Source organism: Peromyscus maniculatus, chromosome 6, assembly GCF_049852395.1.
Source record: "Peromyscus maniculatus bairdii isolate BWxNUB_F1_BW_parent chromosome 6, HU_Pman_BW_mat_3.1, whole genome shotgun sequence".
Taxonomy (NCBI): domain Eukaryota; kingdom Metazoa; phylum Chordata; class Mammalia; order Rodentia; family Cricetidae; genus Peromyscus; species Peromyscus maniculatus.
The window spans coordinates 107179893-107199717 of NC_134857.1; the positions used below are offsets into that span (position 1 = coordinate 107179893).

A 19825-nucleotide genomic window follows, 5' to 3' on the forward strand; every position below is an offset into this window, starting at 1 on the left:
TTTTGAGACAGTCTATATCACCATGGCTGTCCTGGAATGCTACGATTAGGCTGGTCTTGATCTACAGAGATCCACCCCTAAATGTTCAATTCTTTACTAGAGCTCCTTTAGTTATAGGGTGTAACAACTGTTTACAGGTTTTTGGTTGCCATGAATGCATGCATGTATATACATCACCCCATGGAGGAAAAAGGACAGGCAACTTGCCAGGGTACTTATATTTGGCAGTGATCAGCTGTTGTTCTTCGGCCAGTGTCCCTCCCTGTGGGTCACAGAAGTGAAGGATGCCTGACCACAGGCCTTACACAGTACATAGAAACTGCTACTCTGGTAGGCAGTGGGTCAAAGCTAGTGGGAGCAGAAATGGTGTATTGCCCCAAGGCACAGAGATAACTTTCAGGAGATTCTGATGGAGTCTAAGATGCCATTCCTTCATAGCTGCTATAAGTAAACTTCTGGAAACAACTCAAATAAAAAAAATAAAAAAGTTGTGTAGATTTCTGGAAAATATAACAGACTTCAGTTTTCCGTAAGGTCGATTCCTAGACTCTGTCCAAGCTCATAGTACCTGGCACATCGTCTAACCAAAATAAAATGTTTATTATTAAAAAGAAAATTCAATGCTTTTAGAATTCAACATTTTAATAAGAAACAGTTGATACTCTGATAGTCTGTTGCTCAAAGGAAAGATGAGAAAAAGAAATAGAATGAAATATTTACCATATCTGCTTGTATCAAAAAGAAAAGATATGGGAAGGGAAATGCAAGTTAGTTACTTTGCAGCTGGTATCCATCCGTGCACTTTTATTTTTGTAATCATGTTGATTTTGTAAATAAAAACAAAACAATAGTTTTCAAAACCCATTTATTTATGAAATCATTAAGTTGACCTGCATAATTTCAACAAGTAAGCTTCACTGAAAAAAAACAAACTGTGACATATAATTCATTTGTTTCTAAGAAAAGTCTTATTTACACATTGAGGAACAAAGGTTTCTTTTTGCTTTTTTAATGTAGAACTCAGCAGAACATCTATCAAGCAGTCCTAGCATTCTAAGAACGCTCCAGAAAGAGAAACCCAAATGGAGCTGCCGTCCTTCTCAATCATACTCAGAGAATCGAATGTGTTGACTGGCTTGTTGAGTCTTGGCCAGTCTAATCTTCTCAGCTTTGGTGATTAACTACAGGGAAAGAAGTAAGAAATTAGAATGTCTTGGACACTCCAAAAATGATAAAAAAAAAACAACAAAAAAAAAAAAACAAAAAAAAACAGTCCCAACCATGAAGTCTTACAATATTAGACTGAATGACATTTTTAAAAGCTGGGGGTAGAAAGACAAATGAGATCATTATGTTTTGATCAAATCAGTTTACAGAGAACTGGAGTTTTTTATGAAATAGATCTGACATCTCTGAAACCTCTCTCCCTCCAATTACACTGCATAACTCAGAATCTTTCAATTGAAGTATCTGTCACTCCTCACTGAAGACTCACAATTTAGCATTATATTGTATACCCTCTGGACTTGCTTATTAATTCCTAAGACAAAATGGTATGAGTGAGATTCGATACCTCTGGGTTGTGTATTACTCAGGTTTGCTTTGAAAACTGCTTACTGACCAGGAATGCTAATGCTTGCCTTTAGTCCCAGCATTCCAAAGGCAGAGGCAGGTAGATCTCTGTGAGTTCAAGGCCAACCTGAGAAACACAGTGGGACCCTGGCTGTCCTGGAACTTGATCTATAGATCAGGCTGGCCTCAAACTCAGAGAGTACTAGGAAAAAAGGCATACACCACCATGCCCAGCTTATTCATTTACTTTTGAGACCAAGTCTTACAGGGTTTCTCTGTGTAGCCTTGGCTGTCCTGGAACTCACTATGGAGACCAGCCTGGCCTTGAACTTCCACGTGCTGGGAATAAAGGCATGCATCACTACACTCAGCTAATGTTACAACTCTTTTGTGCCTATTACATCTCCTAAAAGGTTTAAATTTTTGCTTTACAAATGAAAAATTATGATTTCAAATAAACTATTAAGACCTGTCTTTATTAAATTACATTATATACATATATATACTTTAAAGAAAGAAGATTTTTTTGAAACACAGAAGACAACAGATTGAAACACTCCCAAAGCAGTTGCTGCTGCTTTTCTGCAGTGGGTCTCTGTAACCCCAGGTAGTCTGAAGTTCACTCTTCTGTCTTCTGAGTAGCTGGGATTGCAGGTACAAACTATTGTACCAGCTTCCTTAACAGAAAAATTATAGCTTAGTTTTATTTTTTCTCTTAAAAATATAGATCAAAAACACCAATGACAACCAATGTTGGAGAGGATGTGGAGCAAAGGGAACACTCCTCCACTGTTGGTGGGAATGTAAACTTGTACAACCACTATGGAAATCAGTATGGCGGTTTCTCAGAAAATCAGGAATCAAACTACCTCAAGACCCAGCCATCCCACTCTTGGGCATATACCCAAAGAATGCTGATACATACCATAAAGATACATGCTCAGCTATGTTCATAGCAGCACTATTTGTAATAGCCAGAACCTGGAAACAACCTAGATGCCCATCAACGGAAGAATGGATGAAAAAAATGTGGTACATATACACAATGGAGTACTACTCAGCAGAGAAAAACAATGAAAGCATGAAATTTGCAGGCAAATGGATGGAACTAGAAAATATCATCCTGAGTGAGGTAACCCAAACCCAGAAAGACAGTTATGGTATGTACTCACTCATTGGTGGATTCTAGATATAAAATGAACAATCAGACCACAACCCATAGAACAATAGAGGCTATATATATATATATAGCATGGAGGTCCGTAGGACAACTGTGGCATATAATAAATTTCAGTTTTACTCAATTATTGAAAAAAAAATAGCCAAATGAATGGAAACACATGAACTATGAACCAAAGACTGAAGGGCCCCCAGCTGGATCAGGCCCTCTGAATAGGTGAGACAGTTGATTGGCTTGATCAGTTTGGGAGGCATTTAGGCAGTGGGACCAAGTCCTGTGCTCATTCCATGAGTTGGCTGTTTGAAACCAGGAACTTATGCAGGGACACTTGGCTCAGTCTGGGAGGAAGGGACTGGACCTCCCTGGACTGAGTCTACCAAGTCGATCACAGTCCTCGGGGGAGGACTTGTCCTGGAGGAGATGGGAATGGAGGGTGGGCTGGGGGTAAGGGGAGGGCGTGGGAGGGGGGAGAATAGGGGAACCCATGGCTGATATGTAGAACTGAATGGTATTGTAAAATAAAAAATATATATCACAAAAAAAAAAAAAAAAAAAAAAAAAAAAAAAAAAAAATATAGGCTCTAGAGCTAGGGATGTAGCTGAGTTGGTAGAGTTCTTGTCTAGAATATACAAGGGTCCAGGTTTGACATCGAAACACCACATAAGCTTGGTTGGGGGGGGCAACCTGCAAGTGCAGTCCTCGGGTGGTAAGGGCTGGGGGATCAGAACTGCAATGTCTTTCTCAGCTACACAGTGAGCTTGAGGTAAGCATGAGATACCAGAGACCTTGTCTAAATCAGTCCATGAATCAAATCTTGTGTCATATATGATTGATAGGAGGTCATAACATAATTAAAACACTCTTTACAAGTGACAAGATCAAAATTCAAGATTCCCCAGCACACCAATGATGTTGTTTACAAGTAGGAATTCTGCCTTTACTGGGAAACACAGCAGAATTTTTCATTGAAAAGGCCATTTTGAAGCTCATCCAAGCTAATGGGAGCTCACAGACTCTAGACTGACAGCTGGGGAGCCTGCATGGGACCACACTAGGCCCTCTAAATATGGGTGACAGTTGCATGGCTTGATGTGTTTTTGGGTCCCCTGGCAATGAGACCAGGACTTACCCCAGGTACACAAACTGGCTTTTTAGAGCCCATTCCCTAAGGCAGAATGCCTTACTCAACCGTGATGCAAGGGGGAGGGGCTTGTTCCTTCCCTAACTTGGTATGCCAGCCTGTGTTGACTACCCAAGGGAAGTCTTACCCCCTACCAGGGGATGGGGGTGGGATGGGGAAGTGGGGGAGGGGGAGGAGGGGGAAACAGAGTATGTAAAATTGGTGTAAAATGAAAAAAAAAATTTAAATAAAAAAAACTATCATTCCAAAAAAAATTTTTTTTGATTAAAAACAAAAGCAAACATCTAAAAAACAAAACAAAACAAAAAAATAAAACATGGGTGGTTAGAGATTCTTTAGGGGTAAAGGCACTTTCTTCAAAGCCTGATAACCAGAGTTCCATCCTTAGGACCCACATGGTAGAGGGTGAGAACTGATTCTAGCAAGCTGTCCTTTAATTACCAAAGGCATGCTGTGGTACACGAACATCCACATGAAATCAAAAAATATAATTTAAAAAAAATCACAGACTATTTAGACAACGGAAGAGAAGAAATAAAAGATTTATTTTGGGGCTGAGAGCGGCACTGTGAAGCCTTGGTTCTGATTCCTGACTTATCCTGATCCCCTTTGGCAGCTCCCTTCCTTAGGTTCCCAATGCTTTGTGAGCTCATCTCCACGTGCTGATTTTCACATGTAAATCTCTCTGTAGAGTAAACATACTCTGCTGCACTGACTGACTCTTCTACCTTCAGTCCTAAAACTGAACAGGGATGTGGTCCAGAGGGATGAGAACAATGTGTCCTACCGTGTAGCATGAAACGAAGAACTGTGGGGTTTTAGGTGCTTTTCTCCCACTCGGTGCACCAGTCTCTAGTGTGGAAACTGAGCTGTTGCATCAGGAAGGAATCATGCCAGAATCACTGAAATTCTGCCCTTGGTTTCCATACATCTACCTCCCATTCCTTTAGCCTCGAATGCTGCGCTTCTGAACTCTCAAGTGCATGTAAAAGCTACCTGGTTTAATTTTCTGTGCCGCACTGGTAATGTTTATAGGCAAGCTAAGGGAGAATAAAGGGATTTGTTATCCATGACTATTATTCTACTTGCAGGAAAGGGGGCTAACACATTCAGAGAGTATTAGCAAGCTCCAGCAGACAGCTCAGCAGTGGAGCACTTACTTAATCTCTTCCAGCACCAGAAAACAACAACAAGGACAAGTGAGATTGGCAAACAAGTTAGCTGCGGTTCATGTTCTTCAAACAAATTTCCAACACCATTTACTTGGTGTGGAAGATCCACTGCATTTCAATCCATGAAATCAGCTGGCTCCAGCTGTTCCTACCTAGATCATAATAATAACCACCCTGATAATGAAGCATGTGAAAACTGGACAATGAGTAATTTAAATTTTTATTGTTCTAGTTTAATTTTATAAAATACCCTGGAAATGTTTATTTCTTTGCCTGAAACTAAGATGAATCTTGATAAATTTCTAAAACGAAAAATAAATTGTTGTAATTACTAGTTAAAAAGAGTATAGACAATTTAAACAAAACTTCACACCAATTAGAAGAACAAATATTACTGGCCTGATTACAGTTCATTTATCTGTTCTGGATTACTGACTTTTAACATCTGACCATCTCAAACAAGCTTTGAAATTAACACCTCCAAGACTAGAAAGAGCCTTGAGAAAGGAAGGGGGCCTCCCCATCTCAGCAAGATCAGGCTCCATTCAAGAACAAAAATTCACAAAGAGCAATAGTAGGAAACATCCCTGTCAATCATCATAAATGCCAAAGGAGCACTGATGAAACATACACCAAGCCAATAAGCACAAAATATTTGAATCAGGGCTTTCAAAGTTCTTAACAGGTTGTTCTAAGCATTTTGCCTAAACAATATTTAAAAGAGTAAAAATCTGTTTTCAAAGAATAAATGGCATTCTTGGTGAGAAATTATATAAATATCATAGAAATAAAATTATTGAATGAGTTTGTTTTAATTATTTTGGTTTGCTTGTACCACTTACTGATTATCAGAAAAATAATAAGTTTTAATAACAACAATAGTAATAATTCTCATTGTCACTGGGAACCTGATATATCAAGTCTCTCAATCCTATCTGCAAAAGACCATCTTTCTAAGGGAATCATGCCCAAACTACAAAACACAGCAGCTCCAAATCAAGACTGAGTCTGTTTAACATGCACTACTGCTTCAAAGCACAGAAAACCCTAAATTACAATTACGGATGCCTGTGAGTGAACGATTTTAATTTCATCTATTTTAAAGCCAGGAGAATCTGCATTCTTTCTCAGTCTGAAACAGTACTCTAACAGGAAAGCCAAAGTGAAAAGGTGTCCTCATTTATTGCTGTCAAAAGATGCATTTAACTCTGTCCTTACCTTTTCTGTGCCTCTTTTCTTCTCCCGAGGTTGATTAAGTTTGGCCTGTCTATCTACCAAAATCTTCTGCCAGTACCTCTGCTCGTGATCACCTTAAAAACAAACAACAGCTCTGATCACCGAGCATAAGGATATACATTCTAATCTCACCAGCGGAGAATGTTTGGGGGGAAGGAAGCTACTTCCATTAGTCCAATGAAGAATGAATAGAAAAACTACCTACAATAACAACTGTTTATTAAAAGAAAAACCAAATTAGGTTTACCAGAAAGGACCTCGAGGTTCCAACAGTGCTTCTTTCTAATTTCAGTCTGTGCATTCATTACCGCCTGAGCATCCTCAGGAGTTTTGAACCGGGCATGGCATTCAGTATCTCCTTCTAGCAAATCAACGTAAACAACTTCTGAGATTGTGGCCAAAATATCCTACATGGTAAAGTATAAAGACTTAAAATCAACATACAAGATGTCTCACAATAAATGAATGTACGCACAAAGGTTGTCAAATGTATTACATCAATAAGCTACTCTGTAGTTGATGGGTAAATACATAAAACACTTCTAAAATACACAGAAAAACTGTTAAAAAATAGATTTGGACAAAAACGAGAAGCAATCTAACAACTCATCAAAAATTACTTTCCCTCACTCTCTTTGAAGTCTATCCTTAAAAGATGAACTTACATGGGGACCAGCTAAAGGCAAGGTTTGTAGAGGAAAATATAAATGACCCTTCCCCCAGCAACCTGGCTCTGTAAATTAGTACAAGAAAGATTAAAAGGGCTTGAGAAGCTTATTTTCACTCACCTATACAATACCACGTTTGACTTAGAGCACATGGAACCATCTTTCAACATTTTACAAAAACCAACAGGAATCTTAGGGTTCTTGGGTAGATTTACTGGAACACAGCTGACAGCTCTCAGTTTTCTATAAAATACCTAAGTAACTCTTTCTAAGTAACCCTTTCCATAAGTAACCCCTTCTAAGCAAGCTGAGGTCCCCAACAAGGGGGACAGTTTTACCTATAATGCCCCACTGTGAAGACTAATTAAGAAGATTCTTGCATTCTTAATCTATTTTTTCTCACAGCAGGTTCTCTACAGAACATAATGCATTTATGCAGGAATGTTACAGTAAACTCAGTTGTCAAATTTCATTCATTAAAGCCAAAGAAATAAATAGATTTCCAACTGGAAAGAAACTGTTTAGTTTAGACCAGAATTTTCTAGACACAGGAACTCAAATTATTTTAATGTAATGACTTTCCAGAGCCATAAAAGGAATTGAGGATCTGAAAATATTATTTCATTGTAGAATAAAAAGTTTATTAGTTAACAGTAAAGGATAATAGACATTTGCAAGTTTTTGGATGACAGAAACTAGTCTTAACTCACTCTTAGCATACAATATACTGTGATATAAGAACACCCTTCGTGAAATAAAAAGAACTGGAGAGAATTATACCCGAGAAGTCCTCAAAGGTTTTATCTAGTTAATCAGATGAACTAGGATACATAGAGATCAATCTGTATTAAGTTGATGAAATTGTGATGTATTCTCTGGTAGTGGTAAGACAGTTTAGAGTACCACAGTTTAAAATATATTTACTATATTATATCCACTATAAAGTCAGACTAATCTACTCATGTAAAACTCATATAATGACATATCTGTCTGGTAATCAGTAATAAGAGCACACACAGATTACAGGAAAAAAAAACCAAAAAAAACTATTTCACTGCATTTTTCAATTAAAAAGTGTAATTGGTACAGTTTTATAGAAAATAATGTAACAACATAATGTATAGTATTAAATGTCCTAAGATGCTAAAAAGTAATTTATTTTATACAGTATGAAATAAAGTGGCTAGGCTGGGAAGTAGAAATGGGAGAATATCTGGCCTGGGCCAAATGATGAGTTAAGACAGCCTGTGCCACAACAAAAAACTTGTCTCAGAAAAACAACAAAAGGAATGATCATTTGGAAATCTTAGTCCTGGTTGATGAATATAAATCCATAAATACAGTAGCTGGTTACAACTTTCAAATAATCACTGAGCAAGAATATTATGATATACATTTTTAAAAAACGATGGTACCAAGTATCTTTTTAGAACTCTTACAACTGAAAAAACTTTTTCAGAGCATAATACTTAATACATATTATTTCACCAACTGCAATTTAGAGTCTCTGCACTCTTCTCCCCTGAAATACACAGCAGCCAGCTATTAGTGACTCAGTAAGAAAAGACAGTCAGACTGTTAGATGTGCCTCTCATTTCCTGAAGAATCAAGAGTTATCAGAGTTACCATGGACTCAAACTCTACAAGTAGTTTATCAGAGAGGTACAAATTCTAACTAGACTTGTTTTGTTTTCCATATTATTTTAAAAACACATATTATTTTATTTCACACAGGGATCATAAACATTACCCTGACTTGTTTCCTGCCAGGTAGAGGCTCTGTGCTCGTGATCTTCACAATAACTCCGTTCACGAACTGTGGACCTTGTGCACTGGCCTTCTCCTGGGTGCAGCACTCTGGAGGGCCGACTGGTGATGTGAGAAGGAAAAGGCCAGAGGTCACTTTCACACACCTGACATTTAACATGAGGAGCACTACCCTACAACAGCAGCAGTGATTTCTCAGGCTAATTTAAATAGCTTAGAATTGTGCATTTTAAATTAATACTAATGCATTACACTGGCCATTTGGAAATTAACATGAAATAAAAGCATTATTTTCCTGAACAAAAGAATAAAACTCGAATAAAAGGAAACAGGGTTGGGGAGGCTATGGCTGGGATGTAAAATAAATAAATGAATTAAATAAATATTTATAACTAAAAAATCTTTACCAATGTTACTATCAATAAGACTAATTCTTTAATATGATCGTGTTCAGGGTTCATCTTCCACTGAAACTGCAGTCTTTATTGCCATGTCCAGGCACTCATGAGGAAACTCGTGGTAATGAAGAGGGTAAGCAGGCTGTTAAAGGTCTACTGTTTAATATCAACACTTCAATTTCTTTTCTTTAACCAGAATCTCCAGTGCATCATGACACTAATGCTATTTAGTGAGCCTCACCTTTTCCATTATTCACTCCAGACTTAGCAGCCGCCACACAGTCTGTTTCCATTTCTGACTCCAATTTTATCTTAGATATTGTTTTTTTCAGAGAAGCCATGCTGGCTTTTTGCAGTGCCAAGTACTCTTTTTTCAAATCCATCCACTCAGTTCTGTAAAACAAAAACCTGAGCTACTGAAAGAGTGACAAGATGACTCAATGAGAAATCCGAAATGAACTAAAGATAGAAATTCCCAGTCTTCCCAACTTTCCTTTCTTTTAAAATCATACACTTAATTAGCTTTTAGGCCGTAAATCTATCTAGTAGACATACAAATGAAGTTCTTTTTCATTAACATTCAGGTAAAATGCTTTAATTTTCCAGTTAAGTTCCTAATGTGTTTTTAATATTTTTTAATTGTAAAAGCAAAATTTTGAGTTACTTCCTCAAAGTAACATTCACTAAATTAGGCAACTGTGGGGAAAAGTGAGAGACTAAAATTCAAAGATTTGTTAAATTGCTTCCAATTTGAGAGATAACATTCCTTAGGATTTACTTGAATCAAAAGGAATTTCTAAGAAGAAAAAAACACCCCATGGAAGCAATTTATTTATTTACATCCATTTACCATGTAGATGTCTCTTCAAACAGCCAGGGTTCCTCCAGAGAGCAGCACAATGCCTCTCCTGGCTCTGTGGGAGTGCTCATTGTTACCCTAATCTATGCCATCAAACAAGCAGATAGGAGATTTTTTTTTTTTAAAGAGAAGGATATCTTGTGGTAATGGTTTTAGCAGTTAACATTGACATCTGTTTACTTCAAAAAAAAAAAAAAAAAATCCAGAGCTACCCAGGATCCCCAGGACCTACTTTCCCTGAGAGCTGATGCATTAAAATAACAAAGGCTCTTGTAATGATTCTCTGAGATAGAAAGCCAAAAGGAATTCAGGAGTTAGGAGTAGTATAAATAGAAGTGTTCGGAAGTCACTGGCTTTCACCCTCCAAGCAGAGAAGGAGATTCTTTGGGGCCAGCTCACAAAGGTAAGCTATCTCTGTGACCTGTGTCGTTTCTTTTCTCTCTGGTTGTGCCGTCTTTTTAAACAAGTTGCCTTCTGGGTGGGTTCCCTTCCACTTTAACATGGGAGTGCTTTCTGTGTCACGTAAAAAGAGTAAGTGCTTCCATGTTTTAGTAGAAGTGAATTCAGTGTACACCTGGAGTGGATAAGCTAACAACTACTAAGTATGAAGGAGTCCCCTCTGCTTTAACATGGGGACACCTGCTGTGTTAGACTAAAGTAAGTGCTTCCATGTTTGAGTGGAGGTGTCTCAAACCATTCAGCATGCTCTTCTTAATTTAAAAATGTTGCAGGTTAAGAAGCAGAACTTGGCAGCTATAAAGACTGGGTTCCCCATCACTTAAACGTGGATGTACTTGCTTTGGAACTAAGAAAGTAAGTGCTTCCATGTTTTGGTGATGGTGAGTTTTCCTTTTCCATTCTCGTGCCTTGTAAGAATTTCGCTGATACCTGTTGAAGGCGCCTCCTTTCTTTAACATGGAGGCACTTGCTGTGAGTTTATAAAAATAAGTGCTCCATGTTTCAGTGTGGTGGCTCCTGCTTATCTTCACTTTCTACTGCAAATGGACTGTAAGCCATCACTGTTGCTAATATGCAACTCTGTTGACTAGAGATTGGAATTGCACTTTAGCAATGGTGATGGACTGACTGCCACGGAGACCGGACGGTACTTACTTGGACAACACTCTCAACGGTATAACCTCTTCTCCCATTTTATGTCTCTCCTTATGTTTTTTCTTATGCTTCCTTTTCACTTTCAGGAGTGAGTCACCTTTTGTGTCTCCAGTCTCCTTCTCCTCTTCTGTAGAGCAGAATTCTAAGTCTAGAAAAAAGATTCTCGTAAGACAAGTTGTAGTTGGGAAATAAACTAAAACGTCTGCACTGTCTAATCCTAACACAGTACCTCTGCTCTCCTTGGAGACTTCAGAAGCAGCTTCGCTAAGGCCATCCTTCTGAGCCCTTTTCTTGGTTTTTGGCCTGGGGGGGAGGCAGTCTTCGTCCTCAGCGCTGCTTCTCTCCCTCTTCCCTGTTCTGACTTCAGGTAAGACGGATGCCTCAACCTTGTCTCGTTTCCTCTTTTTCTTTGCAGGTTGCTTTGGAACGTCAGGAGTCTCTGCTTCAGAGCCTTCAGAGGCCGTCCTTGGTCTCTTAGCTTTGCACACTCCCATGCTACCGGTGTCTATACTTAACTCTTTGGCCTGCACACTGTCTTCCTTCTTTAGTCTGCCTTTCTTCTTCTTTTTTTTCTTCTCTTCTGTAACAACAATGTTGGAAAAATTTTATTTCCTCTACGAAATCAGTATGTACCTCCTGTGTCTTAGGTACTCACCAGCTACTCTTAAGGAAGGGATGGGTTTGTTTTTCACTGTCTTGGGAAATATGCCAGGTTTTCTTGGTGCTTCTTCGGGTGGGTTGTTAAGAAACTGAAAAAGAGTATCAAAAAATGATTGCAAAAAAATGTATTCATACTAATCCCGTGTTTTGTTTTTTTTTTTTCAGGGTCACAGAGACAGTACCTCAATGGCTTTTGCTGCTTGTTCTTTAGTTTCAAACTCCACAAAGGCAAATCCCTTGGGATCCCCTGTAGACTTGTAATGTGGAATGCTTATGTAAACCACATTGCCACATTTCCCAAACACTCTTTCAATCCAGCTATGTGTAACATTTTTGGGGAGTAACTCCTGGATAAATCAAAAGTGACATGAACTCAGTTTAAGCATTCTTTAAATTCCTACATTTTATCAATAAATGGAAACTAGAATCAAATTTGTGTATTTTCTTACCACATACACGGTGCGTTCCTCCTCATCCTTTGGTCTCTCACCTAGGGGCTTTTTTCTCCGGATTTTGGTTCCTTCTAAGTCCAACTTTTAAAGAAAAAATTGAGGTTTAAAGTACAGTTAATAATTAATTTGTGATTAATTTGTAATGAAAAAACTTTACCTCTACTACAGATGAGCTTTTCAATGCTCTTGCTATTAGCTTCCCATCAGTGGTTAACTTCTTCATTTTGTTAAAAGATACCAGAAGAGAGATGTCCACATCTAGTTGAAATGCAGAAGGTGGTAAGATGTTAGCTTTTAAAAGTGGTGTCTGTGTTGTTGAGCAATCTCTGCTTGTGATTTTAAATAAAATGCAGGCAGGCACTGGCCCCATAAACATGGATATCCATACTAATTTTTTAATGTGTCCTTGGAACTGGGCAGTTAGTCAGTTGAGGTGTTATGTGAGTGCTTGCAACTGAACCCAGGTCCATCTCTCTAGCCCCCCTAAAACTCAATAAAGAGAAAAAACAAGACATGGGAGTTTAAGAGGAAGGAAACTTACATCCATCTCTAGATTTTTCAATTTGCTCGCGAAGAAACCTGTCCTTGTGAAGGTTTGCATCCCCAAACCAGAAGTCTACCTGCTTGGCAATATCTGCAAGCACCTGTTTAACCCTTGAGCGTTTCTTTTTTTCTTCTTTTCTCTTCTCAGTGCTTTCTGCCATAGTTTTCTTATTTTCAGTTTCCATTCTGTAAGTTAATATAGAAATGTACATATTACCCTTGATAGGGAAGCCACAAATCCTTCTGGACAAGAGGAACTCAGAGGATGTAAATGCCTGAGGCCCTAGGTGAGAGATAAAGTTAATGTACTCACTGTGTGTATATGCTTGTAAAGATGTATACATGGTATACACAGTATACGTATAATGTATACCTCTGTTGCCTGAGCCTTCCTGCTGCCAGACTTAAAGCAGAAATAAATGTGTTTCCAAGGAGCAAGACCTTGACGCATCTCACTCAACCCAGTCAACTTTTGGCATTTTTAATGCATGTTATAAAGCTGGTCAAGTACCAATTTTGAAAGTATAGAGAAAGCATAGAAAAAGATGTTGTATACAAGTATACAACATCTGGCAAAACAGTAAGGTGAATAGTGTATAACCAGGGCCCTCAGATTTCATTCCTACCATTCTAGTGGAATTCTATTATTAGAGCTCAATGTCTGCTTGAGCCCAGTGCTTACCTGACCTCCCAGCAGCACTTACAGTCAGAAATTCCTTCACTGCAGATCTTTTCTTCATAAAGTTTTAAAGAGTTTCCCTTTTCTAGTTTCTTCTACTATGTTTTAGACTCATATCTTGGCCTCTGTTCTTGACTCAACCTTTCTGAGGGTCCTGCTAATCAGTATTGTGAGGCTATATACCTCACAAACCACATTCTCTCATTAGTTCTACATTCCAATAGTCAATTGTACTTGACATCTCCATTTGTTCATTTAGAGGGTATCTTAAACTTAACATGATAAAAACAATTCTAAATTTATTTTTTAAAGATTTATTTATTGTGTATACAGTGTTCTGTATGCATATATGTCCACAAGCCAGAAGAGGGCACCAGATCTCATTATAGATGATTGTGAACCACCATGTGGTTGCTGGGAATTGAACCCAGGACCTCTGGAAGAACAAGCAGTGCTCTTAACCTCTGAGTCATCTCTCCTGCCCCAAGTTCTAAAATTTTAACAGATTTTTACCACATTGAGAAATACCAACTACAAGACAGAGAGTAAGATCAGAAAGTAGTCTCAATTCCTCCCACTGTACAGTCAATTCATTAGCAGTTGTACTAGCACTGGCTTTAGAATATAGCCTGAACATTAACACTTCTCATTCTAACAAACCACTTAACTCCAAGTTATTATCACGTCTCACTTAACTATCCAAGATCTTTCTTAATAGTCTACTTGCTTCTACTACTGCTTTCTTATAATCCATTTTCTACATAGGCTAATAATCATGGAAATATGTAAATCAGGACAATTCTTTGTACAAACACTTCCAAAGACTTAACACATTCAGCACAGAGTCCAAAGATCTTACAGTGGTTTACTAGGTCCTATATAATCTGACCTGGACACATTTCTCCAACTTTATCTTCCACAACTCTTTTCAGCAAGCTTATAACATGTCACCCCTAAGTTCCTTAAATATGCTAAAGCCATTTCTGTCTGCAGGCCTTTGTTCTTTCTGCTGTCTCTTTCCCCAACACCTGTTGTATACTTCAGTATTCACCCAGATCTGTGAATGTCACTGTCTCAGAGAGGCCTTTTCTTTCATCCAACCTAAAATAGTACCCTTGATGTCAAAGTAAACTATACTCCAAACTTTTCTCTCTATGCTCATCACTGTCTGGAATTAAGAGTTGTCTATCTACCCCACTATAATCTAAATATAGAGAGGCAGAGGCTTCAATTTGGTCACTACATATTTGTGAAGTGGTTAGATATATTTAAAAGTACCCAGAGCTGGGCATGGTTGTATACATCTAAATCCCAGCATTCATGAGGCACTGGCAAGTGGACCTCTGTGAGTCTGAAGCCAGCCTGGTCTGTATCATGAAAATAAGGCATTAAGCATTTCAAATTCTTTTCTAAGGCGGTAAGGTATAAATATAAATATAGACTACAACGATCACACAGCACGCTCTACTGCTAGCTGTTACTTAGAAAGGGTAGACTTCAAACTATACAGTTCTTTTCCATTAAAGCCAATAGTCCAAGGCAGTGGTTCTCAACCTGTGGGTGGAGACCTATTCCACGTCCCATATCAAACAGAAGTTTACATTACAATTCAGAACAGTAGCAAAATTAGTTATGAAATTGCAACAAAATAGTTTTATGGTTGAGGTTACCACACCATGAGAAACTGCATTAAAGGGTCGCAGCATTAGGAAGGTTGAGAAGCACTGATCTAAATAAGGCATACTGAAATCTCTATAGCCACACTATCTACATCTACTAGATCTAAAGCAGGGTAGACAGAAGAGTAGAAACATAGAATGTGGGGCTGGAGAGATGGCCTAGCGGTTAAGAGCACTGACTGTTCTTCCATTAGACCGTGGCTCAATTCCCAGCACCCACATGGCAGCTCATGACTGACTGTAACTCCAGTTCCAGGGGACCAACACCCTTACACAGCAAAACAACAATGCATAATAAATAAACAAACAAACAAATAAATACAAACAACCACAGAATGCCACAGTTATCATTCCACTCTCTTAGCTCAGAGGCCCTCCTTCCTGTTTCTCTTAAGGGTTACTTTTGTAGCTTAGCATATTCCAGCTCACAATGATAAAATACACCTTCAATTTAGAACACGATACAGACTAAACAGAAAGTCACATAAACTATAGAACAATTTAGTCTCCTTACACTGGGCCTGAAGAGAGCAGTTAGTGACATGGCAATACCCGGTTACAGAGACCCTACATCTTTACCCTCTTCTGCCTGTCTCCCTCATGCTGACGGTCTCCATATCCTAGGCCAATATCCTACCACTGGACTCCTCAGTCCTTGATATACTCTCAATGCTATTTGTAACTTCCCAGGGTTCTATAATAACATTCCAAAGGAAATTCATCCTTTCCTTCCAAAGCCTATTTACCCTCACTAATGCTAACACTATAACCCACAAATTTGATCAAGCAAGCTCTGTATGTGCTTGGAGTAAGTTTCCTCATCTTTGTGGTTCATAAAATGTGGATACAAATCTTATCTATATAATAGAGTTACTGTGAAGATTAATTAGAAAAAATGTAATTTCAACACTTAAAAATGCTGCTGTGGAGAGGTCTGCAGAGATAGCATAGTGGTTAGGAACACTCACTGCTCATGAGGACACAGGTTCAGTTCCTAGAAGTCAAAGCTCACAAGCTCCTATAACTAATTCTAGTTCTAGGGGATCCAAAGCCTTCTTCTGACCTCTGTGGGCATGTGGTACACATGCATACATTCAGACACATATATACTTAAGTTAAAAAAAGATTCTCAAAACAAAACCAGCTGCTCTGGAGAACATAATATGTAGCCATGTTATTCTTTACCAATTGGTCACTAAATCCTACCAATTTGATCTTTGAAATGGCTCTCATCCCCCTTTAGTGTTTTCCACAACTGTCATTAGAATATGATAAATTTATAGCATGTTCTAGAAGTCATCTATCCTTTACAGAAGGCTATGTGTCACCTGGCCATAACATTGATATGGTTTGTGAAGGTTATTTCTCAAATTGCAACATTAGTAATTCCTTATCAGTTTTCCTGTGGTGTCCTAAGTATTAAAATACTTCTAAATGGGCATGGTGACACACAACTTTAATCCTAGTACTCAGGAGGTGGATGTCTGAGTCCAAGGCCAACCTGCTCTTCAGAGCAAGTTCCAGGACAGCTAGACATGCCCTTTCCACAAGCAAGCAAGCAAGCAAGCAAGCAAGCAAGCAAGCAAGCAAACAAACATGGTCTTGGAACAAAGAATAAAAAAATACTGTGAAACAATGCCAGTCACTTTATATACACTGTTTTAAATCTTTACAATCCTACCATGTAGTTTCTTTCAACTTTTTAAAAGGAAGACAAAAGGTTATGTAATTTAGTCAAAGCTAGCTAGGTAAGCAAACCATTGATATGCTTGAATTTTATATTGCCTATCTTTTAGTAGAAGCTTCTACAGTTTGTCACTACTCATATTATATCTTGATCCAGGAATTCTTATTCTGAAGTCCATGACACTTCAGGTGAGTTTCAAGAAATCTTAGGAATCCATGAGATGGTTAGAAGATAAATTTTAAAGATAAGGTAAAATCATGCTTGTACAAATACAAAATGAATATGGCAAAACTAAGTGCTACAAATCCATTTAAAGGAGCAAAGACCAGATCAGTATGCCGTAGAAAGTTGAAATGAATGTTAACAGACATTGGTCAGGGCAATAACTAATTACATCTTATTTGGGCAAACATGATTTCCATCTTTTACGCTTTTCTGCAAGTTACAAAGTTGTAATGTTGTTCAAAGACAGTGAATGTCATAGATAATCTGGAAGTGAACTATACTAGATGTAAAGTAAAATTTTTTTTCCCAATTTCAAAGTCACAGCTTTTGCTTGTAAAATCATACGCAAAACGTTTCCGTGGGTCCATGTAAAATTTCCAAAGAAACTTGGCCATGACATTTTTCAGGTTATGAACAAAAAGAAGTGTACCCAAAAGAATGAGAACCAAAGTTGTGGTCATGGCAAGACTACTGAAAGGTAGCAAAGCACTTAGTGGCCTGGATCTTTGCTCCCGATGAACCTTCTAGTGTAAAAATCCTTTATAAAGTCATTCGACTTCCCACCACCGCCCTGCTTCGAAGGACTACTAAATGTAGTCTTCTTGAGGACTTCCAGTCTCAGCGAACTGTCCACTCTTAGCTCCTCATGAACGCACTCGGAACTTAATACTCATCACTTATTGTTAGCTCCTTCTTAAAACGGATTTTCTAAGGGAGGCTAAAAGGACGAACGGCTTGCAAAAGAAAAGACTTAATTTTGGAATGCGAGTCCTCACAACTGCTGTCCTCTGGAAGCAGAAGCTCATCCCCCAACCTGCCTAGCTTCCACAGCTCCACTCAGCAACTGCACTTCCGCAAGGACACCCTCCCAGCAGCCGGGCGTGCCCCCAAACTCCCAACACTAGGCTCGGCTCGCCCCCTCCGTCCTAAGATTGGAACTGCAAGCGCAGCCAGAGAACTGCGCGTGCGCACAGAGTAGCCAAGCCAACGGACTGGCGCCGAGGGGGGCGGGGCGGGCCGGACCACAGCTAGTAGGGTGGACCTCAGGAGGCCGGACTCAGAGTTTACACTTGACCGGCTCTCAGCGGCTCTACGGGAGGCCATCTGCGACTTACTCTGCTCGCGTCCCCAAATCCGCGCTCAGCGACTGCCTTCTTCCACGCTTTCTGTCCCCTTCGAGCCTTCGAGTCGGCGTAAATTCGCGTCATCCGACGAGCGACGCGCTCCTTCTCAGCCGACTGTGGAAAGCAGGGTCCGAGCCGCGGCTTCCGTGCCTGACGTCATAGGCGACGCCTCTCGGGGGCGGGACCGAGGGGGGCGGAGCCAGGCGGGGAGCGCACTTGGATGTGGAATTCCATTGGTGGTTGGCGAACGGCGGCGGCGGCGGCGGGGCGGGGCCTCCGCGGCACCGTCCCTGGTTGATGACGTCGCGCCAGTTCGCGGGAGAAATTCGAAAGTGGATTCTGTGTCCGTGAGGAGGTGAAGACTTTCTTCTCGGGGGGATGAAGGGTGGCTAGGCCGGGAGGCTTGGCACGGTTGGGAGAGCATGGACACTGAGTCACCTCCACGGAAGCGGCCCACGGGGCGCCGTTAGGATGCTGGGTGAGGCGGCCACCATTGAGCCCCGTCCTCGTCGTGCTTGTTTTAAGGGGGCTGGCAACGGACCGAGGCTCCGTTGTTTTATTTAGGGACACAAGCCTTTGATGAGTCAAAATTTGGCAAGTGAAAGTAATGTTTCTTTTAGTTATTTGTACTGGTGGTTTCTTAACAGGATGTGCGTGGTTTGGGCGGTGCTGGGGAGCGAACCTAGGACCTCGGGCTAGCTCGGTGAATGCTCTCCTGGGCCACTGTAGCAGCTTTCCTCGTAAAGCAAGGTTATGACAACGGCTTCCCGCCGTCTTCACGGAAAGCTCTCACTCCTCAGCATAACAGAAGAAAGGTTGTATACATCCGATTGCTGGTACTGGTGTCTCCCGCCTTTATCGCTCACCTCGCCCTCTAGCGCTCAACCTGTACTGAGCTAGTAAGGGATCAGGCCGCTGTGCATACTGTTTCCGGTTTGGCAGTCACCATCACTGAAGAGGGGGCTTGTTGAGCTCCAGAACCGGACTTTCTAGTTTAATAGATCAAGGATAGGGCCTAAAATGTTCATTACTGACTAGTTTTCGTGTAGTGGTCATGTCATGTCCATGGAACGACTTGAAGATATGTGTACTCACTGTGTGCTTCGATGATTCCAGATTTCAAAATTTGGCCATATATATATATATTTCCAGTAACAGGATAGTTACAGTAGCTGCGGCAACACTGTTCAAAAAGATTTTTCTTCCTGGGTGTTGTGGCACATTACCCGTAATATCCCAGCTACTCCAGGGGCCCCGACAAGAGGATTGTGCAACAGGCCAGATCCTGTTTCAAACAAACAGAAAGGACTGGGCATGTGGAAGCATTATTACTTAGCTTACATAGGACCTTGTTGTCAGCCCCTAGAGCTGGGGAAAGAAAAGAAAGCAAAGATGTTTCCTTGAAGAGGTATAATATAATGCATATTTGGTCCAATGGTGTTGTGTTACATTGACTAAGGTATGTAGTCTGCCCTCTGTAACTGGATTCAGCCAACTGTAGACTGGAAATATTCAGAAAAAAAAATTGTCAGTACTGAGCATGCAGATTTTTTTGTTATAATTTCTTTTTTTCCCTTCCTTCCTTTCTTTTTCTTTCTTTCTCTCTTTCTCTTTCTTTTTTTCATTTTTTTTTTTTTAGACAGGGTCTCTCTTAGTTATGTAGTCCTGG

General features: G+C 39.7%; 2 protein-coding genes across 14 annotated transcripts in view; one reads left to right on the forward strand and one right to left on the reverse strand.

Moving 5' to 3' along the window:
- Positions 1–848: 848 nt before the first annotated feature.
- Positions 849–18490, reverse strand: Larp7 (La ribonucleoprotein 7, transcriptional regulator). Of its 6 annotated transcripts, none has more exons than XM_006970400.4 (13): positions 18148–18490; positions 12761–12948; positions 12377–12477; positions 12217–12300; positions 11950–12114; positions 11763–11856; positions 11337–11687; positions 11108–11255; positions 9377–9528; positions 8721–8839; positions 6550–6709; positions 6285–6376; positions 849–1181 (listed from the first exon to the last, which is right to left on the reverse strand). In XM_006970400.4, the coding sequence occupies exons 2-13, from the start codon at positions 12945–12947 to the stop codon at positions 1101–1103; spliced, it is 1734 nt and encodes a 577-aa protein (XP_006970462.1). In that variant the 5' UTR covers position 12948; positions 18148–18490; the 3' UTR covers positions 849–1100. The 6 variants fall into 6 exon arrangements, with proteins under 6 accessions (XP_006970462.1, XP_076431053.1, XP_076431052.1 ...); XM_076574938.1 differs by lacking the exon at positions 18148–18490 and adding an exon at positions 13467–13612; XM_076574937.1 differs by lacking the exon at positions 18148–18490 and adding an exon at positions 13445–13612.
- Zgrf1 (zinc finger GRF-type containing 1) overlaps positions 18384–19825 on the forward strand; it is a 72524-nt gene continuing 71082 nt past the window's right edge. For 7 of the 8 annotated variants that reach the window (XM_015993168.3, XM_076574930.1, XM_076574932.1 and 4 more), the window contains exon 1: positions 18498–18634. The gene's annotated coding sequence lies outside the window, so the exon portion shown is untranslated. Of the gene's footprint in view, positions 18635–19825 lie in introns of all 8 variants that reach the window. The other variant, XM_015993165.3, reaches the window with a different exon arrangement.